This window comes from Anabas testudineus, chromosome 9 (assembly GCF_900324465.2).
Source record: "Anabas testudineus chromosome 9, fAnaTes1.2, whole genome shotgun sequence".
Taxonomy (NCBI): domain Eukaryota; kingdom Metazoa; phylum Chordata; class Actinopteri; order Anabantiformes; family Anabantidae; genus Anabas; species Anabas testudineus.
This window is the reverse complement of record NC_046618.1, coordinates 27,508,452-27,532,774: the sequence shown is the minus strand read 5'-3', so window position 1 is coordinate 27,532,774 and position 24,323 is coordinate 27,508,452. Positions and strand designations below refer to the sequence as shown.

Below are 24,323 nucleotides of genomic sequence, written 5' to 3'. Positions count from 1 at the left end.
TCCTCTCCTTAAACATCTGCTTCCACGACGACCATCAAATCCACAGTGAAGGTTTTTGGCCTTGTTGTTTTTCCATAAAGTCTGTTCGAGTCCTACCTCGTCCCTTTGAAACCTTCAGTACTGACATGATGGGACTCTGATGTTTCCCACCCTCAGAGCTGCTGAGTCAGCAGCGTTCTGCTGGAAACAGGTTGATTAATTCACCATCATTTAAACGTATGTTACAGATGTCACTGAGCTAATAGTTATGTAGTGGTAATATGATGTAACATGTAGAATAATGTCGACTTAACATCTTAACTGTCATCAGGCGTTTCTCCCGTTGGGATCTGATGTTCCCTGCTGGTGGGCTGCAGCGTCTCCTGCAGGCAGCTTCTTACAACATGAAGCTCATGACTCATCTGTTGACCTTCTTCCAGTCTCCCAGCGTCCAGTGTCTGTGCTCTTTTGGCCAACTCAGTCTGAGATATGACTTTTTCCAGCATTCTGAAGTCTCCTCTCCTCTCCAGATGTTGACTCTGGTGTTTGACGTGTGTTCAGTGCAGCTGCCAGTTGAGGACCTGTGAGGCGTCTTTGTCTTAAACTACACACTCTCAGATATTTGTCTTCCTGCACAGTTGTGCATCAGGGCCTCCCACTCCTATTTCTGTCCCTGTTAGAGCCAGTTTGTGCTGCTCTCTGAAGGGAGTAGTTAACATTATGATAAGACAAGTTCCCTTTAATTTGAGCAGCCTTCCTTTCTAACAATAGCCTGACGGGTCTCTAATGAAACTTCTTTCTTTCTGGCCATTGGTACCTATTGGGACCTGTTAACTAACAGCTGCTGATGGTCAGATACTAAACTAACCTAGTGAATGGCACTGCAAAAGTGTTTTCTCATAATCCGTAACCCTGTAGATAGAAGATTAAATCCCTAAACAGACACTGCTCTGCTGCTCTCTGCTGACCGTACATGTGTGTTGCATCACTACTGCGACACCAGGCCAGAGGTGGAAACAACAACCTGCTTGATTTGATTGTTGGTTTGAGCTGAACTAGTCTCCTAACAACAATATACACTAAATTAAACTATCAACAGCTTTTTGCTGATCACAGTGAATCCAATCCGATCAAGCACAGACCTACTGTTCACTGCTATCACCATCATGACTAGTACAACAATGTTTTACTGCTTTAGCAGCAGTAACATCACTTTCTAATATACTGCATTATTAAGCTACTTCTAGTATTTCATAGTAATAGGATAATTATCACACAGTATGTCAGTCTATATACTATCGCACATTTCTATTGTGTATAATTACTTCAGCTGACTAACAGCCTCAGTTTAACATCAATCTTTATGAAGCTCGTAACTCGGGATCTTTAGCAAACACAGACACGACGAGTGATCAGTTTGAGCTTTTTATTTTGTCAAGCCAAAAAACACACACAAAAAGAAGGAGAAATATTTCTGTGGACCTAAGGCACGCTGCTGAAAACAAAGAGCTGGACTTAGATCCAACCAAGAAAAGATAAAACATGTTTTTACAAGTAGGAAGCTGAGAAAGTTCAGAACTATACAACATGATGGAAGTAAAAAAACATCTCTCTTATACAACTCCTGGTAAAATACTGGTCAAAGTGCTGGTGCATAAGGAGAAAGAGAAAGAGTCAAAACACTGACAAATCATCAGGTTTTTGGCAGATATGAATAAATCCTATAAATTGTCACGTTCACAAAGAGAAAAAAATGGTTTTCACATCTTTAAAAATAACACATAGAAGAATACAGTGATTATTGTTCTGTGACTGTTCATCAAGTAGCTCTAGGTGTAAATCGTAAAGTGGGTTTTAACCATAAACCGTGAAAAACCCTGTAAAACACAGTAAACAGCTGTTGATGGGCACAGACTAAACGCTGGGTCACAGCATTTCTGACCAAAATCCACTCCTGGATTAACGCATTTGGTCACAATAGTTACGTAAATTCACAGAAAGAATCTGCACAGGGGACGTGGACTTAAATGAACGAGTAGATGAAGAAACAAACAACTGAAAAGAGCCATGATGAGTCTTTTAAAAAGCCTGATGGAGTTTAAACTGTTCACAGAAAGGTCAAACTGTGACTGTGAAGATTTGTTTTTACCATTAGTATGTTAGCGCTGTGCTAACGTGCAGGGTGCACAGTTCCAGTCATCAGATGACCAGTTAAAGTGAATCCTCTGAATGATGATAATCCAGATCTAAAAATCTGGGCTGGTTCCACGTGATTCATTTTGCTTTGCTTTGCATTTTGTTTTGTTTCTCAGGCTCATGAAAACACTTTCAAGCCAATAATACTAGGCTGGATATGGCTGTTTTTACCACTCCTGAATACTCTTTATCTCTGTAAACGGACGAAACACTGAAAGGAATCAACTGGATCTAACAACACTAACTATGAGTCCAACCACAGACTGCGATCAAAGACAAAACACCGGCTTTGGGTTTGAACAGTGCTGTAAAATAAAGCGATAATCAAACTTTCATTATGACTTTATTTTGTAGCACTGAACCCGCGTTACAGTGCAGCTTCAGTTTAGCTTTCCACGCTTTACAACAGGAAATCCAGGTTTACAGACTGGATCTGGGGATAAAATCTCAGTAACCTCTAGAGGGTCAACTGGTGGGAAACCTGAGGGGTCGGCACTTGTGGTTCAGTTTTCTTGTGAGGATCATTAAGACTGAGTCTCAGTGAAATGACCTCCAGTGGTTCCACATGAAAAGTAACAGAAAAAGACTGGAAACCTGTAATACGAGGGGAACAGCTGAAGCTTTCTTTAAAAGTTTGTGATGGCTGGTGACCTTTGAACTGTGACCACAACTGTCTCCTGTGGTCTTGAACTCAGGTGCTTCTTTGCTGTTGGAGCCCCTTTAGGACAGTCGTAGTCCACTTATACCTGGTGTTAAGAAGCCATTTACACACGAATCCCACTATACAGTTAAATATAGGTCACAATGGTCCCAGTGCAATGTGGGTGACACGTGACAGTCAGGGTGCATTTGTCCAGCTCCAGACACACAGCACTCGTCTTAACCATGTCGCATCAGTTAGTAGGAAAACCATATGAGTGGCTCCTTCTGCTGTCTTTGAACTACCAGCTGTGCCACGAGCACAAATTAATCTCTAGTAATGTGATTCAGGGTCAAGCAGCAGCTCTTGAGCGATGGAGAAAGAGACGACACCAGCTCTTCAAACCGTGTCCGTCTTCCTCCACTAGGTACAGCATGGAGTCGACACAGCGAGGGTGGTTCGAGTCAGTGTGGTATGAGGACCTGCAGCTGTCGGGGAGTGGGTTTGAAACCGACAGGTCGGTTTAGGGGGTGGAAGAAACAAAAAATCTCTACCGGTAAACGAAGGGGCTCAGAAGACATCGGGGTGTGAGAGTTGACTACCAGTAGGAGTACAGAGGTCACATCTGGTTAGGCCAGTGTCAGGAGGAGATTCTGGAGACTCAGGCTCAGTCTTTACTTTTGAATCTATGTGTATTGGTCTTTAGTAACAAGACAGATGTTACTGCATATTTCATCTGAACTAAATCTCCTGTTAAACTGCACCAACAGTTACCAGTGTACCGTCAGTTCAGCTTCGTTGAAATGACTTTATCATGCAGGTTTCTGGAGTGACCGACCACACTGATCTGTCCCTCTCAGTTTTGAACTACTTCATGGTGAAACTGTTCATTTCACAGCTATAATCTCCAAAACATTTGAGCGGTCACAATAATCTGTCAGTAAACAGGCTCCTGAATGTATAAAGATCAAATCTAGCTGAACAGGAACAGATCAGTGTAGCTGCTGCTTTACCCAGGATGATGTGAGGTCCAATACAGTATTTACACACAGAATCCAGCTTGAAGTTCCTGTATCTGCTGTAGCAGTGCTGCTGCAGTGATACCACAGTGATTGTGGGTTCTGAAGCCCTTAATGTTCAGTGGTGAACCCGTGCTAGAATAAAATAAGTCTCTGAACCTGAACACGGAGCAGCAGAGCTGTGACCAGGCTACATGTTGGTGCTTGGTAGGACATTAGGCTGTAGCCCAGTTTGAAGCCAGGTTGCTGAGCAGTAAACCAGGCCAGCTGCATGTTACCTTATGTTATCATGTGCAGCTGTGTGGTGAACGTTTCTATGTACATGCAGGACACACGGGATCCATGCTGCAGTCATCTGGGTGTGATCTCCTGCACCATGGCGGGCAGGTGGATGGTCGAGCACGAGTCTCTGTGTCGCAGCTTGAACATCAGCTGCTCTTTTTCCTGAGAAAGCTTCTGGTTGACTGCTGCCTGCCTCTCCAGCGCCACCTTCAGGTCCTGCTGTTCTCTTGATAACTGCCTGCAAAGCAAAAGAGAATAAACACGATCAGTGCAGATGAAAGAAAGTTAAATTCATGTAAAAGAGAACAACAGAGAGATGCTGGCTCATATTACAAGTCTCATGTTTTATGATAAGAAACAAACTTCAGACTCTAAACATGTATATACGTACATCTACATCTATTAAAGCCAGTTGACTTTGTCCCCAACTCTTCCTTCACTGCTCACTATATAACAAACTTATCTGACAGCAGCAGGAGTGTAAATAGGTAAGAATACACCTGATATTTACTGTGTTGAACTGATTCTGGAACTTTGTCACATTGAGATTTGATTTTTTTTCATTTCCCTCGATAAGAGACCTGATCCTGACTTCAGTGTGAAGTTACCATTTTATCTCAGATGTGTCATGAGCATCGGTTTACCTGTTTGTTAAGAGCTTAACGAATTATATTAAGCTTAATAATTATAGTAATAATAATTAAAAATAATATATATATTTTTTTAAATCTTCAGAATTTTAATCTTGTTTTATAAGATTGATATGAAACCTGTTTTTGAGAAGCTGCTACTTGTCCAACAGGTGGCGCCACATGAATTGAGGTTCTATTTAAACTACTTCTGCTACAAGCACTGAGGCACATACTGAATGAGAGTTTGACAGTTGTCTATTCGGACTCTCAGATCCTCATTCTGCTGCAGGACGTGGATGATCTGATCCTCCAAAGCCAGATTCTTCTCCACCTGAGAACAGGAGACACGATGAAACAAAAACAAACAGGAATTCTTTGGTTTTTCTAAAAGACACCTGAAAGCACCTGGAGAGACCGAGTGCACCTACCAGCACGTCCATCTGCTGCAGCTTCCTGTTCTGCTCCTGCACACGCTCACTCTTCATTTCGATGACAAACACCAGGGACTCCTGCTCCGACTCCCAGAATGCACCTGGGCTGCCGTGGGCCTAGAGAAATAAATGATTTTCATGTTCACCTGCAACTTCTGTAACAGCTGATTATTAATGGGCTGAGTCTCTGCAGAACTGCAGTATGGTGGAGTTCAAACACAAAGTATGATAACAAATGAAAACTACAGTAAATGTGAACCAACGTTTCTTGTGTTGCTCTTAGATCTAACGCACGGCCTCACACGCACACACCTGTCTATTTCTCTGCAGGTCTTTCTTAAACGTTGACGCTTCGACTCTTCTCTTCAGCTCGTTGTAAACCTGCAGCTCTGCAGCCTGCTCGTCCACCTGAGCCTTCGTGTACAACAGACAATGGTATGAACATTGGTTGATTTAACACCCAACAGCTTCTGTGTTAGAGCCCAGTTTGTATCTGAAGAACTGATTTTCTAACGTTCTCACCTGGAGGATTTTCTCTGCTGCCTCAAACGTTTCCTTCAGTTGATTTTTCTCTTGCTCGTGTCTCTTCTGCAGATCTGCAGGAAACAAAACAAACTAAAAACTTTTCTGACAAAATCACGTTGAACCATTACATCATGTAGCATGTTTCTACTGTGGCTAAGCTAAATGAACATCCTGTCACTTTGTGTTTTATGTCGTCTTAAGTATTCCTCTTGTTATTACAGATTTCTCAGGATCCTTTTTATTGTCAAACTGATTCTTACAACAGGAAAAAAAAACTACTGTGTGCAGTTATTAGGTAACTATAACTATAACATTTCTCCCCTTCAGATATATTCAGTTGTCAACACAGCTTTCTTTTTGATTTGGTTGGTTGACTCTTCATCCATGTAATCCATTTTCTATCCCAACATGGACGCCACAGATGTAGATTTCCCAGACAGCAGCAGCATCGTCACCCTTCTCCACCATCCTGACACCTGAACTGCTCCGTGTGTCCAGGACCAGGCTTATCCATCAGGTCCATCCAGCGTCATTCTCATTCGTCAACAAACCTTTGAGAAATCGGTTGTTGGGTATTTCAGCCTGTTCTTGATGCTTCGTGTTGTTCTTCTCATTCACTGAGGACCTGTGTTCTAACCGTTCCCACTTTGCCTGTAGCTTTAAGGACTTTGCATCTTTGTAATTCAGGTAGACCACCTGGAGGCTACAGGGTTCTTCAAGTTTTGTGCTGAATGTTTTGTAAATCTCTCAGTTAATTGAGGTTTTTCTTCTCAGCATGCGTTTCGTCTACCCCCCTCTGACAAACTTTACTGTGTGGCTCAATGCAGAGAAATCAATCGATTTAGGTTTCATCAAAAGTAAAATGCTACTGGTGTAAGATGCTCCATGGTTTATTACATGCTTATTACATGTTCTTTTATTAATATGTTACCTTCCACAAGTCGCTCATGTTCTTCAGTTGCAGTTTTACTTTTCTGTTCATGCAGCACATTTAAATCAGCCGTCGTCTCTGTTTTCACCTGAAAATCACATCAGAAGAATCTGAGTTCAGTTCGAGGGGATAAGATCAAAGTTACTGATCCCTGAGAGGGAAATTATGATGAATCACCAGTGACGTCTGTGGGAAACCTGCGAACAGCTCATAACAACATCAAGCTTGAATCCTGGAATATGAATAAAAACATGAATTATGAATATGAAGCTGTAGATTACTGAGAAAAGAAGCAGAATCTAAATTAAAATCTAGCTCAGATATTCAAATGCTAACATGATGGTCTCTGCAGACACAGAGTAGATTTAGAAAGATATCATCGCAGACATCTCCACAGAGTTTTCTAATAGTTCCAAACACTGGGAACTCGCTGCAGCAGCACTGCTGAGCTAACATTAACCGTTCAACACATTTTTCCTACAGTAACAAGTTGAAATCAGCTGGGATTATAACATCTGGTATATTTGTGTATGTATGACTTCTTTTCTTCTTTATAGAAAACAACAGATCTCCATCACCCTCTTCGATCTAATTAGAGGACTGTGACCCGCTTCACTGTCCCAACTCTTCTATCTTGGTTCTGGTCTGACGCTAACACAGGGTCAGAGCGAGGCCACGTTGGTCCAGGTCACTGCAATTAATCATAAGCAGAGTAAATAAACTCCTGGCTGCAGATTCAGGTGGTCACATGAGCCAGAGAGGCCGGGCAGCTTCTGTCTGAGCCAGACGAAGCGTCTAAGAATAACTTCAGCTGGGTTTGTGATCATGAAGCAGCTCATGTGAGATACTAGACTCTAGACGTGCTCCTGGTTTCAACCTTTCCTCCAGATGTGGAACCTGCTGCAGAGAGTAGATCGACCCAGTATAGCTAATGATCACCATCTCCTCACCTTATCGAGGATGCTCAGGACGAGGGCGCACACGTCTTCGTCGGCATGTTCTTTCAGGAGCTCCGCCCTCTCTTGGTTCCCATTGGCTGACAGCACCTCCCTTAAATTTCTCAGCTGCCACTCGAACCGCTCCACCTGCTTCTCCAGGCAGACGTCCTGCTCACCTGACGTACGTTTACCTGCAAACAGAAGGCACACGGCACCAAATAGTGAATATATTCATATTAAATTAAGGTAAGATGATTGAGCTAAATCATCAATAATGTGAATTAGTGTCCGGGGCTGAATACAAGGTAGACATGTTAGTTTTTGATTGTTATTATATCTGTTTGACTCAGGAATCACTCACAATATATTAAAACCCATTTAAAACGACACTGATGTGATTTATGTCAAACTGCACACAGCTCAGATTTTGAAAACAAACAGAGGCGGCTGTGAATCTGCAGATCAACACCCAGGAAGTGATTTAATGTCATCATCGACATGCAGACACACGTTTCCACAAAGATTCATTCAGATTCAGTAACATTAATATGAACATGAACCGATGTCTGCAGGCTTCAGTCCTAAACACAAGCTTCTCAACCCTAATGGGGGTAATTATTAACACGGGCATAACCTGAATATTAACTTTTATTACTTAGCAAATTAGAAAACTGTTTCTACTTGGCAGAAAATATCTAGAAGTCAACTAGGAAAGTTAAAAACATGTTACAGCTTGGAGCACATTTTAGAAAGTAATAATTTAAGAAGAACTGATGTTTTCAGTATTTTTCTAATAAACCAAAGTTCAACTTGAGGTGAAAGCGGGTTTGAGCCTGTCTGAAGATGAATTGATCTTAAACAGAGTAGATTCAGTTTTATTCAGCTGCAGTTTGACAGCAGACACACAAAGATCAGAGCTTTGAGATCACTGAGGAAGTCATGCAGAGGAGGAGACGCATTCCTGACTGAGAACGTAATACAGGAAAATAAGCCGATTTTTAAATTGGAGGCACAATGAAGCAATAAATGACTGACTGCACGGAAAACTGTTCAACATGAGGCAAAGTGGGGGCTTCGTGGAGGTTAATATGTCGTGAGCTTTGGTAGAAGCTGCTTAGAAAAAGTGGAAATGATCAAACGTGTTCTATTTCACATATGAAACATCTGTAGGTGCTACATGTACAACAAAGCTTTTAAAACTTTCTACAGATCTTTAGGTGAAATTGTTTTGTCAAATGTAACCTGTGTTTAAACAGTCATTTCTGTACTACAGTTCCCATCATGCTTTGCATGCATTGACCTCTTATTAGCCTGTAGTACTTTCAGTTTGATATTACAACTCAGCCAGAAAAAGTCCTCTGCTTCTCCTGTGGTATTTCTCCACCGTGGTAATGATGCTCTCATTTAAATAAGACATTCTCTAAACCGCGGTGCAGTTGTGAAGCAGTAAATGTGGTATTTTAGCCATGCTAGCAGCCGTACAGACGCTGACATCAGTGTGTTGGTGAGATTAAACAGAATCTCATGATGTTTGTTTCAGACAACAGGACGAGGAAACAGGAAGTGAGAAAGTGATGAGGCTGACAACAGTCAGAGAGGAAACCATCAGATCAAATGAAAACAAAGCACTCACCTCCTTCATCTCGGAGGCTCTTGTCTTTCTGCGTCTTCTCTCCCTTCTTGCCTTTGCTTTTCTTCTGATAACGACAGGAACAGAAGAGGAGACACGATTTTACTGCCAGCATCAACAAACATCACACTGGAAAAAAGGTTTTAGCGTTGGTTGGAAACGTTTTTCCGTCTTTCACTTCAATAGATAAAAAGAAAAAACATTATTATTATTATTATTATTAAAACACTCTAATATTGACAGGACCATCATTTATGAAAATCCACAGTTAAGACCAGACCGCTTTTTGGGGGGACGTTTGAAACACAAATGATCTGCACTCCATACCGTCCACAAACACCTCACAGCATTGATTATTATTCATTCTCTGACTGATCACCATTTGATTTTTAAAATGCTGAGCTTGTTGTTTGGCTTTATCTGTGGAGATGTGTGAGTGTTGTTTGCCGTTTATCTCTCTGACTACGAGATGTGAAGAGATGGAAGTCGAGTGCAGATTGTGGGTGTTGAAATGTCAAGAATGTGCACCTCCACAGGAACAGGTGGTGTTCTTCAGCCTCAAACAAGTGATTTACAACGTGTGTGTTGACAGAGTTAGGTGAATGTAACCATGGACATGGAAAAGTTTAAGACAATAAATAAATAAATAAACCTGATTTTAAAAGCCATGAGGGCTCAAACCCGGCCAATGTGATGAATCACCACTTTAAAGACAGTCGGACTCTGGGGAACGTACAGTATGTTTGACTACTTGTTCTTTTTTAGCCCGGTTTCATTATTGGAAACCACTTCAGGCTCACTCAGTACGAAGTAACAGTCCTGCCAGTCAGGAATATAAAACAAGTGGTTTATGGAGGAAGTGAAGCTGTGAGTCGGAGTCTGACCTGCCAGCTTCTCTCATTAGTCTCCACATGACTGACGCTGTAACTTTCCCACTGTTCTTTCCACATTACATAACTTCAGCTGCAGCTCAAACCCTGACCCTGAGCATCAGGGCCCACTGGTCTCTTCACAGTTTACAGGGAGAGAAAAGACACGATCATGATCAGCACTGATCTGTCAATGTAAATGAACCCCAGATTCAATCATGATTCACAAAGTTTGAGTTTAACATTCTGCAACTTCACAGAATCTGCAAATAGACAAAACATGATTACATTAAGAAAACAACAGCACAATGTTTCCAGGGGACAGTGAAGAGAGACAAAAAAGCAATATACCACGACCTCAACAGACCTTAAAAGGTGTGTAGTTCACACAGACATTAATGCAGCAGCTGGAAACATCTGCACAGCTGGGACAGATGTCTCTGGATGTACAAATGCTGTCACGCTACAGTCCAAGAAATCACTGACTGCCACACACCAGCTTGTCCTGAGTGTTACAACTTGTCTCTAATTTTCATCTCTACAGAGATGAGAGACAAAGACACAGCAGAAGTTATCTTCATCTTAAGCAACTGTTAGTTTTAACTGACAAACCACCGGGTTCAAGAACCACACGTGATTCTACAGTAAGTGACTGCATCACTTCAAATTATTCTTAACACAGGTCAACAACAGCAGCTGTGCTGAGAGAGCGGCTACAGACTGGGAGAAGACCTTAGTTAGTTTGAAAGTTTCATATTTAAAACCATCAATGTTCAGGGTTTTGATGAACAATAATCACAACGACAAACATGTTTCTTAAGAATCAAAGAGAAAGTGGTGATCTCAGTTCTGAGTGCAGCTGCCTGCAAAACAAACACGCACACACTGACGCTGCACAAACTCACACTCGGGGCCACGTTGCATTCATACAGGAACACAGACAATACACAGTGCAATGCTTATTGTGTTGCCTCACACCCAGTCATTGCTCAATCACTCTGCAGTACACACACACACTCACCCACACCCAGTGTATAAACACTTGTAAACTCTGCTCTGCAAACTGGACACTGACTTTATTTAAACTCTGAGCTGAAACAATAAATATCTCTGGTTTAAACACGTTCAAGAGGAGACGTGCAGTCGTGTGTTTCACAGCTCCGTCTTAGGACGAGGAGGAGGAGAAGCATATGTTTCTGCAGGCATCGCAGAGGCAAGCACTAAATCACAGCACAGGCTCCTCTGCTGTTAGTTCAACACTTCAGCTAAAAGAAAAAGCCACTGCACCAAAGACACGTCTCAGAGAGGAGATCTGTTCCACAAATAATGTTCAGTAAATCATCTTCCTGGTTGATTGAGCGAAGGCAGGATCAGCAGTAGAGCTTTGACAAGAAGGTAATAGGTAAATTAATAAAGAGGCTTTACTTATCAAACGAGACTACAAATGGATCCAACGATCCAAAAACACAAAAAAACAAGAGTGGAGTAACATTACTGACACGTGTCGTCCACTAAACAAGCTCTATTACAATTCCTGTTCTTTGTTTGTCACCCTCCGCTCAGAGTTGATCAAATTCTGTTTAAACATTAGTTTAAGTGAATTTATTTTTATGGTCATTCATCATCTGATGAGCTCTGATGTCAAAGATGAACTGAGTGAATTAAAGACTCCGGTCTGTGCAGTCTGCTCCTAAGTTACTGTTCAAGGTTCAATCACATCCTCATCCTGAGAAAGGACGTGATGTCACGCTGCAGTCTGAGATATCGGACTTCACAGGATGGTGACACATCACTTCTCCATTTTCACACACACTGCTTCAGTTGTTCCTCTTGATAAACCAGAACATTCACACGGTTTCAGATGAAGAAAGGTGACCTCTGAACTCTGAAACAGGAAACACGTCCTTTAATCTGCCAGCCTACAGTCTTCAACTGACAACAGCCGTCAGAGAATCTAATACTCTGATGGTTACTCTGCATTTAGTGTTGTTCTTTTGTGGTTTAATCCATCCACACTGTGTCCTAATGATGCTGAATTATACTTTAGCAGCTCCTGCTGACAACTGTCACTGTGACGCTGAAGAAGACGAACAAACCTGAAGATTCTCAGAAACTGAGTCAGGATGAACTAAAAATGTGGGTTTCATGTTGTGAGTTCAGATTTGACTGAGTCCTGACTCACAGAAGGACTGCTGAGTATTAATGAATTCATGAACACAGAGATGTTAAAATCTGTCAGGAACTCAGTACTGCAGCTGTCAGATGCTACAGCGTCAGTAACACACATATTTCTGTCAACAGTAACGACGTTTCAGAGGAAGTTGTCCTCTGAAAAACCACAAAACAACTAAATAAAGTGGAATGTGAAAGCTGCAGTGTCACAGCATCTGAACACAGCAGCAGGATTCAAACCTCACACGCTCTCGACCGACCACGTCACGCATTTCTTTGACCTCAGCTTTAAACATCACCCCTCTTCTTTCTCGACTCTCAGCTGCCTGACATAGTGTTTAAGTTCACTGGGAACTGCTGTGATGTGATCTAACAATCTGAAATACGTTCAACAGCAGCTCTAAGCCTCCATTGGTCTTCAACGTGTTAAATGCCTCATGTTTTACTGGCAAACACTGAATTCCAACCTTCAGCTGAAGATATAAACACGAAACCTCAACAAGGAGCAAACAGATGAATCACCACTTTAACAACCTGCGACTAGCTGGGGAGCGGAAATCCATCACGGAGACCGCGGTCTAGTTAAAGACCAGGACACATTTCTGAGTCACCGTCTGCTCTTCATGTGGTGTTGTCCATGTTCACGAGGAGAAACTCTGGAGTCACTTTAAATAAGAGCAGAACTACAGAGGTTAAGATTCACTTTATTCATGTTTCCTTTGAAGACGTGCAAGCTGAGTTTAACTCTATTAAAGCACAGTTATAGGGTTAAAATCCTCTTAGGAGAGCTCATTAGATCAGAACCAGAGGGGAAATCACTGGGCCTCATGATTCAGACTCTGTACTTCTGCATATGAAGCTGAAGTTGTTCTTCTGGAGGGCTGACTGTTGTTTTACCAACAGCAGCGTCTTCAACCAACACAAACCTGGTGCTGGTTCTGGTTCAGAGCTGGTTCAACAGAGCCACTGTGCAGGCCTGGAGGTTTCCACCTTCACAGCTCTGCTAACCTATGTATGACTGCTGGTTGTGATCGGTCGGATGTTAACTTTAGCCTTTGTTGGCTAATTAGCCTCAGCTACGTTGTATTATTCACGCTGCAGTTAAACAAATCTAATGAGGGGCTCCGGTCATCAGCTGTTTCTATTGTCTGTGTCATTTACTTCCTATTCAGTGCTGCTGACTTCTTCTCCCTCAAAACTATAAATACTAAATTCCATTTAAAGCTACAACAGCAACAAGCAAACAAAGTAAATAAAGAAGAAGATCATGGACAGAAGATCAGACTATTAGAGAGCAGAACAGAAAGTTTAGTCCAGACTAACTAGTGTCCAGTGTCACAGTGTGGATCACTGAGGCTTGTGTTACACGTCTCCCCTGGTAGGAACTACTTCTGTAGTCCAAATACTTGGTGCAGCTCTAAATCAGAGGTGTGAAACGTTAGTCCAGCAGGGACATTGTGTCTGTTCCTCCAGGTCCCTGATTCCCACTCGTCCAGTTGTTTCTGTGAGACAACAGATGGTCCACAGGTCTAATGGACTCTCAGAGGTTACAGTTTTCCACCGCTCACAGTTTATGTCTGATCTGTGGCGAGGTGTTAAAGCATCGAGTTCACGTCTGTTTGAAAGATGGAAACCTCTGAAGAAACGTGGGTGTCAGGTGGTGTTTTGAAAATACGAGCTGGCCGGAGCTGAAATCCCAAATATTTGAATGGACTTCTGTTGGTACAGTGTCTGCCTGTCGGCCTGGTCTGTGTGACCTTCTCCTCACACTGGAGCAGTTCAGCATTAGACCCATGTTACGGCTGCATCAAGCACAGGAACTAAAAAACAAGAACTATGAGAGTTCTTAGAGTGAGTTCACACAGGGGGAACTAAAAGGAACTAAAAGCAGTTGTGCAGTTCTCGTGTTGATCTGGTCTCACACAGCACAAACCTCTGAGCTTGGTAACGCAACACGTCCTACGCCTCACGAACCGTTCTGGAAACTGTGGAAGCCAAGAAATGACAGCATGTTGCAAATGACACACAGATGGAAAGTGGACAAACCAACAACAACTGAACAACATCACAAATCAAAAGCTGCAGCTCTGTCTTATCTGTTTTTACCACGACAGATTCTGGTGGAACACCTGAAACAAAACACCACGGAGAAATGAGTCTGGACAGGAAGACCGGGTTCTGCTCAGCACTGTGACCTGTAATCCACACACACATATCAGAACCCTCATCATGTCCCTACGTCTCACAGAAAAGAAAGAACCACTTAAGTTTGGTGGTCCCACGACGGTGGGACGAGGTCTGGCTCTGCACAGCTTCACTCCAATCGTTGCTGATACTACGTAAAACTGCAGTAATCGCAGTACTCCAGGCCTCTTCTGTACAACTCACTTTGCTCTGCAGCTCTGGTTTCTCTGACTGAAGTGAGTCTGTGCTACTTGTTCAGTATTTACATCACATCAGACACTTCTTCTATATATGAAACTACAAAGCAGCAACAAATGTCAGAGAGTCAAGATGTCTGCAGCAGAAACGTTGGTTTCATGAGACACGAGAACCAGAGAAGGAGAAAGCTGCTCTTGTTGTTCTCAGCTGAACATGTGGCTCAGACTCTAAGCGCTCTGAGCAGCCTGTTTCTATTCTGAGCTAATCAAAGATTTACTGGATTTCAGGTTATGTAACAGCTTCTAAGACGACCTGTGAGAGGAACCAGTGTGAATCTGTCCCCGGGATTTATTCCAATAAAGAGACGAGGACTTAATCAACTGTTGTCGTCGTTTGGTTTCATGAAACAGTGAAAGTTTTGTTGTCGAGCTGTAAAACGGAACCAGTGAAGTGATCAAGGACAAACTCTGAGGGTCACGATGAATCTCCCTGATGATGAGTACAAGCTGCAGCAGGGAGGTGTGATCTCAGGTTAAAAAACCCGATTACAGAACAGGACTGTGGCCGAAGACACCGGACAATAAACACAAAGACACGAACTGAAGCCCAGAAATGAGCAGGGAGACACATCCTGTCAGCTCCACACGTCACAAACACCTCGTTCTGCTCAGTCACTGAGTCCAGGAACCACTTGAGATAAAATACCAAAGAACCAGAACTCAGTGTGGAACCGAACAGGGACGAGGACAACAGCTGTCAAACCTCACATACTGTACGCAGTACTGATACTACAGAGTACTGCAACACACAGGAGCACTACTGCAGCAGTACGACCTCTTCTGAGGGGGAAGTAGAGAACTACAGTACTACTACTGGAAAAGATACAACAGTACTACAGTACTACTACTGGAAAAGATACAACAGTACTACTACTGGAAAAGATACAACAGTACTACAGTACTACTACTGGAAAAGATACAACAGTACTACAGTACTACTACTGGAAAAGATACAACAGTACTACTAGAAAAGATACACAGTACTAACTGGAAAGATACAACATACTACAGTACTACTACTGAAAAAGATACAACAGTACTACTACTGGAAAAGATACAACAGTACTACAGTACTACTACTGGAAAATATACAACCGTACTACAGTACTACTACTGGAAAAGATACAACAGTACTACAGTACTACTACAGTATATTGACGGTTTGAATGAAGAACCTAAATTCAAATAAACAGAAATTCACCTTTTCTTTAACTAAAACTGTTGAAACTAAACAGAAAAGTTAAATTAAAGTTAAACTGTGTTAAATATGTTTTAAACCGTTTTAAACAGTTTTAAACCCGTTTTAAACAGTTTTAAACTCGTTTTAAACAGTTTTAAACAGTTTTAAACTGTTTAAAACCCGTTTTAAACAGTTTTAAACCCGTTTTAAACAGTTTTAAACAGTTTTAAACCCGTTTTAAACAGTTTTAAACCCGTTTTAAACAGTTTTAAACAGTTTTAAACAGTTTTAAACCCGTTTTAAACAGTTTTAAACCCGTTTTAAACTCGTTTTAAACAGTTTTAAACCCGTTTTAAACCCGTTTTAAACTGTTTTAAACAGTTTTAAACCCGTTTTCAACAGTTTTAAACAGTTTTTAAACCCGTTTTAAACCCGTTTTAAACAGTTTTAAACAGTTTTAAACCCGTTTTAAACCGTTTTAAACTGTTTAAAACCCGTTTTAAACAGTTTTAAACCCGTTTTAAACCGTTTTAAACTGTTTAAAACCCGTTTTAAACAGTTTTAAACCCGTTTTAAACCGTTTTAAACTGTTTAAAACCCGTTTTAAACTGTTTAAAACCCGTTTTAAACAGTTTTAAACCCGTTTTAAACAGTTTTAAACCCGTTTTAAACAGTTTTAAACCCGTTTTAAACCGTTTTAAACCCCTTCTCTTTCGGCACCGTGGGAAACTTCTCTGAGATTCAAACTCGATGCAGTAAAATGAGAAACAGATGTTCGGTCTGTGGAGCATTCTGGACTCGGTCCGGGGTACCGGTCTGTGGGTACCGGTCTGTGGGTACCGGTCTGTGGAGCGGCCCCTGTTCTGTTCTGGACTCGGTCCGGGGTACCGGTCTGTGGAGCGGCCCCTGTTCGGGACTCGGTCCGGGGTACCGGTCTGTGGAGCGGCCCCTGTTCTGTTCTGGACTCGGTCCGGGGTACCGGTCTGTGGAGCGGCCCTTGTTCTGGACTCGGTCCGGGGTACCGGTCTGTGGAGCGGCCCCTGTCCGGGACTCGGTCCACGATCTGCAGCTCTTTCCGGCACGTTTCGCTAACGAACTTCCTGAAGCCGAAACAAAGTCCACTGGTTCCGACAGTCTGAGTCCTGCCGGACCTCCGCGGCCCGGTTCCTCACCTTGCTGTGGCTGCAGCCCATTCCTCCTCCGAGCTCTGCTGTCGGGTCGAAGCCGCCCGGACCCGCCGCTGCTCGGCTTCTGGTTCTTGTTCCTCTGTTGACAACTTTCAAACACTCCGGAAAAAAAAAAACCCTGAACGCACCGCCGCGGTTACAGGGCTGCGTTCAGGGACACCGAGCAGCTCGTTACTACAACACTCGTCCTGTTTCTTCAGAGAATTCAAAAGAAAACAACATAAAGGTTTAATTAGAACACGAAAGTGTAAAGTAGTTATGAATAAAGCGCTCATAAAATGTAAAACATAAAATAATAACTAGTAAATACACATCTACTGTATAAATCAATACATTTCATTCTATATACCAGTAAAAGATTGGTAAAAAACTGAAAAAAATAAATTCATAATTGTTGGTAATGACAGAAATGGATTAAACAAAGAGAATATATCATGTTTAAAAGATGCTTTATAAATAAAACTGACTTAACTTGAGCTACAAATCCACAACTATTATTCTTTGCATTTTCCTATCCTACCCTGAAGGCAGCACGGCGTCAAACTATGACATGCGCAGTAGCGAGTCCATTGTCTCCGATTTAAAGTTTACCGTAATGTTGAGAGAAGCTGCGATTAAGTTACACAGCTGCTCTTTAAAATCAGTTCAAACCTCTCAGAGTCATAAGTTTATAACCACAAACTGTTTATTTGATGCATTTTAGATTCAGAGTTTGATGTAATTTGTTACTGTGACACTACGAGAAACCTTTTTACTGAACAGAAATTATTTACATTAATTGAGGAAAATCTTTGTCACTGCTTTTTCTCTCTTTGTTGTGATTTGGTGTCTTTTAACTCATTTGAATTAATTTAAACTTTTAGTTTTTCTAATTAACAGTCAGTGCACATGGAGGCTGGGGTCTGCAGCAAGGCCTGCTGGGTAATCATCTTTATCAGAGTCTCTGGTCTGAACGGCAGCTGCAGTCTGATGCTGAGGTTTTCTGGATGTTTCTCCTCCTGCTTCTGTTTTATGATCATTTATATGAAACTCAGTCCATAAAACTGTGAAACACGTGCTCGCAGCATGAAGCCTACTGCACTTCTGAGGACTTTTCCTTTGCAGAGTACATGGCAGCTTTTAATATAATGAACATCACAAACAGATGCACTTTCACACATGTGCAGGACATGAAAACACACAACAAAGAAATACTCACCACGACCAACACACACACACACAGTGTTAATGAGCAGGATGTGTGAAACCTCCCAGTCAGCATGAGATGAAGAACTTCGTCTCTCTGGAAGAACGACGTCAACTTTTGGACGAATCGGCACAAAAATTCCTAAAGAGGAAGAAACCGCTCAAACTCCGAGTCTGGATCCTGGATTACAGTTCTACATGAAGTCCAGTGCATGGCTCCGGGTTGTGGCTTTACAGTTCTCCCAGCACACACGAACAGGATCCATTAAAGTGATTCTATTGTTGATTGTCTTGTTGAACAGAAGTGATCCACTTGTGATAACGTAGAGTTTGTGGAGCTCAGATAAAGGTTTCCACCGTAGCAGCTGCTCCTTCCTCCGTCTGTGGCCTGAGAGAAAAGCTGGAAGCAGAGGTCCAGGAGATCAGCCACCAGGGAGCACAGGGACACGCTGGTGATTAGGGAACGGGTTACAGGTGAACACAGGGAAACGTCAGGTGATGGTGGAGGCAGGAACAGAGTTGCTGCAGCACAAAGAGCGAAGGACAAGATGAGAGCTTAATGATTTGTGGGTCAGACATAAAATAAGACGGGACTCTTTGCTTCTTCTCGTCCCCGAGCTGAGGTTCTGGTCTAAGGTGGTGCAGCTAAACCCCGAACCCCTTCATCAGGACTCGTTCAAAGCCTCTGTTTTGTATAAAGCAGGTGAACAACCTTCACAACAACAAGCTTCGTTATCTCCCAAATAAACAACTGCTGTGTTTCATTAGAAGCAGTTGGACAACGAGAAGAAGCTGCAGAGTCTCAGCAGTCACTAGACTGAGCAGAAGTCTGTTCGCCTGAGTCCCTGGTACAGTTCTCTGCTTGTTCGGAGGTTCTTGGAAACGAAGCACGGTTCTTCTTCACTTGTTTTCTGTGACGTGGAACAGGAACTGACAAAGCTGCCGTGGATGCAGGTCTGATTTGAGGACGTGGTGGTACTGCTACTGAGACGTATGAAGTACACAACCTCAATACAAACTCTGAATATGACTTAAAGTACAAAGTAAACTCCATAAGACATCAGAGTATTTTAACCAGTAGAATGTGATGAGGTGAAAACAGTTTAACTAGTTTTATTGTGACAGTAACAAAAGTTTTATCAATAAATCGATTTTTATAAGAATCTAATTCTGCAAAAAGTAACTAATGATGTTTAAATGAATGTAGTGGATGTAAAAGTACCTCCTCTGTTTCACAGCGTGTAGAAGTTACTTCAAAACGAGACAGTCTCAGTTTTACTAGAAAAACGTCTTCCGGAGGAAACAGGAGGTGACACGCGCTGTTCCAGATGTGCCGGCTGCAGCACACCTGGATACGTCTCAGAGTAACTTTACTCTGATCGTTAGTAGATGGAAACAGAAAGTGGAGCAGCTGCTGTCGGACGGAAACTTACTCTGAAAACAACAACTGCTGCTGTCAGACAGACGGGGCCGAACTAAAAATACACACAAATGCACATTCCACACACACCCACACACACACACACGCACACACACGCACGCACACACACGCACGCACACACACACGCACACACACACACGCACACACGCTTCTGTGTGTGGTGTTAATGTAAAGGCTGTGTCTGTGTGAGCATACAGTACATACCTGCTCTAAGAATAGAGCAGACGTTCACGCTGAGGCAGCTTCACTTCTCATTCAACATGATGTGTTGAGTTTTTATTCGTCTTCTACTTAAAGAATCTTTTTACAGAAACTTGGAGCTGCTGCTCGTCTCACCACCCGCTGCCAATAAAGCTTTAATGAGCGTACTGACAAACTGATTGGTCCTGAACTAATAACTAATAATGTCCAAAAACACAGTGTGAGAGTTGAGCTGCTTTAACGTGGACGTGTCTGTCAGAGATAAAACCTGATGAAGGACGAGAGACACAGTGGTAGTGTGTTCACCGCTGCAGTTTAACCATCGTTCACTGAAGGAAACAGTGAAATCAACACCATCACCTCCATCAGGTGGACGGAGCAGCAGGAAAATGTTTGGAGCTGCAGGCAACGGATCAGATCCTCTGATGAACAGGAGCGAGAGTGATTCCTCAGACTCACAGAGGTCACGTGAGCTTTTCAATAAGGTTTAATGTGATAAAACATGTTAATTTATTCAGTTTGAACTGACTTACTTAACTTTAACTTAACAAACTGCATCAGACACAAACGATTAATAAAAGCTGAGCATCATCGTCATCTCATGTGAAGAGGAACTTTAATCTGTTTCTGAGCGCCACCTGCTGGTGAAGCATCATCATTGGAACCAGAAAACACAGTGTTTGGTACCGACGCTGCAAGGAATCACATTTTTATTGAAAAACCCGATTATTGGTTTTGGATTCTTATAAAAATCTTTATTACAGGAATTAAATCATCAGTAAAATCACTTCATGTCCTGATGTCTGACCTTTGACCTCTGTGAGCAGCTCACAGCTGACGCCTCTTTTCTATCATTTCTGTCCTGATCTCTTCTCCGTTTTCTTCGTCCTCCACTTCAGACCAGGAAGAGTGCGGAGTGCAGCTCCTGAAGCAGATCCACATTCAGGTAAACCCGGCAGAACGAGAGGAAAACGCCCAGAGACGAGAACCCGATGAGAACCCAAAGAACCTGAGCGCTGAAATACAGAGGAGCCAGACTGGAAGAAGGAGACGGAGAATCAGCTTGTTCATTATCAACTCATGTATTTTATAGATTTATATTAATACAAATGTCCCTGTCTATTGTTGAAGCTGTTGACATGAACATTAATGTTTCCTCATAAATAACGTTTCTTCAGTACTTGAGTAAAAGTACTTAGTTACTTTCCAGCTCTGCATTAAACCCCTTTAACAGACAGGTGGAGCCTCGTACCGTCCCTGTGGTGACCGCGAGTATCCACGAAAGTAACGGAAGCGTCCATATAAATACAGCAGACCACACACTGAGGATAGACCTGCAACACACACACACACAAACACACACACACACACACACACACACACACACACACACACACACAGACACTGTTACTGTCTGAACATGTGAGTGAAACACTCGCTGTCTGTGTACTGAGTGTCTCGTCACCTTCGCTGAGGAAGACTCCGGCCGTCCACAGGACTACGATGAAGATGGGGAAGTATTCAGAACAGTTGGCTCTGGGTACACAGGACACGGAGGAGTTACTACAGTCAGTGTGAAGATACTACACAGGACACGGAGGAGTTACTACAGTCAGTGTGAAGATACTACACAGGACACGGAGGAGTTACTACAGTCAGTGTGAAGATACTACACAGGACAGGGAGGAGTTACTACAGTCAGTGTGAAGATACTACACAGGACAGGGAGGAGTTACTACAGTCAGTGTGAAGATACTACACAGGACACGGAGGAGTTACTACAGTCAGTGTGAAGATACTACACAGGACAGGGAGGAGTTACTACAGTCAGTGTGAAGATACTACACAGGACAGGGAGGAGTTACTACAGTCAGTTACTACAGTCGGTGTGAAGATACTACACAGGACACGGAGGAGTTACTACAGTCAGTGTGAAGATACTACACAGGACACGGAGGAGTTACTACAGTCAGTGTGAAGATACTACACAGGACGGAGGAGTTACTACAGTCAGTGTGAAGATACTACACAGGACAGGGAGGAGTTACTACAGTCAGTGTGAAGATACTACACAGGACAGGGAGGAGTTACTAAAGTCAGTGTGAAGATACTACACAGGACACGGAGGAGTTACTACAGTCAGTGTGAAGATACTACACAGGACAGGGAGGAGTTACTACAGTCGGTGTGAAGATACTACACAGGACACGGAGGAGTTACTACAGTCGGTGTGAAGATACTACACAGGACACGGAGGAGTTACTACAGTCGGTGTGAAGATACTACACAGGACACGGAGGAGTTACTACAGTCGGTGTGAAGATACTACACAGGACAGGGAGGAGTTACTACAGTCGGTGTGAAGATACTACACAGGACAGGGAGGAGTTACTACAGTCGGTGTGAAGATACTACACAGGACAGGGAGGAGTTACTACAGTCGGTGTGAAGATACTATACAGGACAAGGAAGAGTTACTACAGTCGGTGTGAAGATACTACACAGGACACAGAAGAGTTACTACAGTCTGTGTGAAGATACTACACAGGACACGGAAGAGTTACTACAGTCAGTGTGAAGATACTACACAGGACAGGGAGGAGTTACTACAGTCAGTGTGAAGATACTACACAGGACACGGAGGAGTTACTACAGTCTGTGTGAAGATACTACACAGGACAGGGAGGAGTTACTACAGTCGGTGTGAAGATACTACACAGGACAGGGAGGAGTTACTACAGTCAGTGTGAAGATACTACACAGGACACGGAGGAGTTACTACAGTCTGTGTGAAGATACTACACAGGACACGGAAGAGTTACTACAGTCTGTGTGAAGATACTACACAGGACACGGAAGAGTTACTACAGTCAGTGTGAAGATACTACACAGGACAGGGAGGAGTTACTACAGTCAGTTACTACAGGTTGCTGCCTCTAGAGGGCGTCAGCACCACTCGTAACGGTCAGGACCAGTTCAGCTCTTTAGGTTTTTACTTTGGTGTCAGATTAAATTAAACGGGGTGAAACTACTTCTCCTCCAGCTCCTGTTACTGTGAAATCTGTACTGGAACTTTATTCGTGTAACATGTCTCTGGATGAAGTGTTTTTTTAAATAATTTCTCTTCACAGATGAATCTGTTTGTATTTACTGATGTTCAGTAGTAGACTCTTCATATGCAAATACCTTATTCTGTGAAGTACTTAGAGTTCTGAGATAAATCTAGCACATTAAAAGTAAAGCAAGTGTAATGGAGTAGATGTGTAAAGTATAAAAGAAATACTGCAGTATAGTACAGTGAAATAAGGAAATAAGAAAGTTTAAACCTAAAACACAAACATATCTACACACAGTGAGCAGTTTATTAGGAACCCCTGTACCCAGGTTTAGAGATCAGAGATCAGACTGACTGGGCTCTGAAGACTCTCTCAAACTCTGGTGGTCCAGTCGTGGCAGGTGGAGACACAGAGAACTTCCTCCTGGCATAAATCACCTGGAGAGAGAAATAAGCTGGAAACACACACACGTTTTTGTATGGCAGTCAGTGTGAGGACACTCATTGACATAATTCATTCCCGAGCCCCCAACATTGCTCTTTCAACACCCTTCTCATTGTGAGGACCAGCTAAAATGTCCTCAGTTCAGTGGTTAAAAATTCATGCTGGTCCTCACAATGATAGCCTTACAAACACAAAGGGATCTGTGCACTCACATGGATTTTAAATATTTTTTATGCTAAATAAATGATATACGAGTTGTAGACGTTAAACTCTAAATTTCATACAGACCAAATGTAATGTTATGTTTATCTTATGCTACTAATTTACATTTATCAGACAAGTGAGGTACAAGGTAAAGGCAGGTAAGTGTGAGGAGGTCTCTCCTAAGGACCCCTGCTGGAGGTAGACCAACCCCAGTCTCCCACATAGAGGTCAGAGACCTAACCACTACACCATCCAGCCACAATAAAATGTAAAAGTGTGAAACCACAACAAAAACTATTACATCAGTATTTTAAATGGCAAATTTAAATATACGCACTTTTTTGTATGGAGTCTGGCTGTGGCTCATTTTAAACAGACTGGACACAGGAATGCTAATAATTAAACTTAAATACAAACCACACAAACTTTGTCAGGAAATTCCTGACCTACCTCCTGTCTTTGCCTTTTGTTCATGTTACTGACGAGGTTAAAGAGAATACTTTGAAACACCAGACTCCAGTCGCTTTTCTGCTAATTCAACCAGTCTTCCCAGAATTCCCAGCGTGCTCTCTCACCTTGCTGCAGGACACCCAACACGGTCACAGCACCGAGGCCGACCACCTCATCCAACATGTCTGCAGAGAGACAACGAGTCACAGCAACAGGTGAGATGAAAACGCACCTGGACACTGAGGCACAGGTAGAGAAAAGAGCAACATCCATCCAGGAAACACACAGAA

At 42.6% G+C, this 24,323-nt stretch overlaps 2 protein-coding genes across 2 annotated transcripts; both read right to left on the bottom strand.

Moving 5' to 3' along the window:
- Nucleotides 1–1,391: 1,391 nt before the first annotated feature.
- Nucleotides 1,392–17,142, bottom strand: ccdc69 (coiled-coil domain containing 69). The gene is made up of 9 exons (XM_026343501.1): nucleotides 17,038–17,142; nucleotides 9,207–9,270; nucleotides 7,586–7,764; nucleotides 6,636–6,723; nucleotides 5,702–5,775; nucleotides 5,492–5,593; nucleotides 5,177–5,296; nucleotides 4,982–5,079; nucleotides 1,392–4,354 (listed from the first exon to the last, which is right to left on the bottom strand). Exons 1-9 carry the CDS (start codon nucleotides 17,056–17,058, stop codon nucleotides 4,186–4,188), a joined length of 915 nt encoding a protein of 304 aa, XP_026199286.1. The 5' UTR covers nucleotides 17,059–17,142; the 3' UTR covers nucleotides 1,392–4,185.
- Nucleotides 17,143–20,081: 2,939 nt separating this feature from the next.
- Nucleotides 20,082–24,277, bottom strand: ltc4s (leukotriene C4 synthase). The gene is made up of 5 exons (XM_026342501.1): nucleotides 24,159–24,277; nucleotides 23,290–23,389; nucleotides 21,345–21,415; nucleotides 21,132–21,213; nucleotides 20,082–20,916 (listed from the first exon to the last, which is right to left on the bottom strand). The coding sequence occupies exons 1-5, from the start codon at nucleotides 24,214–24,216 to the stop codon at nucleotides 20,775–20,777; spliced, it is 453 nt and encodes a 150-aa protein (XP_026198286.1). The 5' UTR covers nucleotides 24,217–24,277; the 3' UTR covers nucleotides 20,082–20,774.
- Nucleotides 24,278–24,323: the final 46 nt, after the last annotated feature.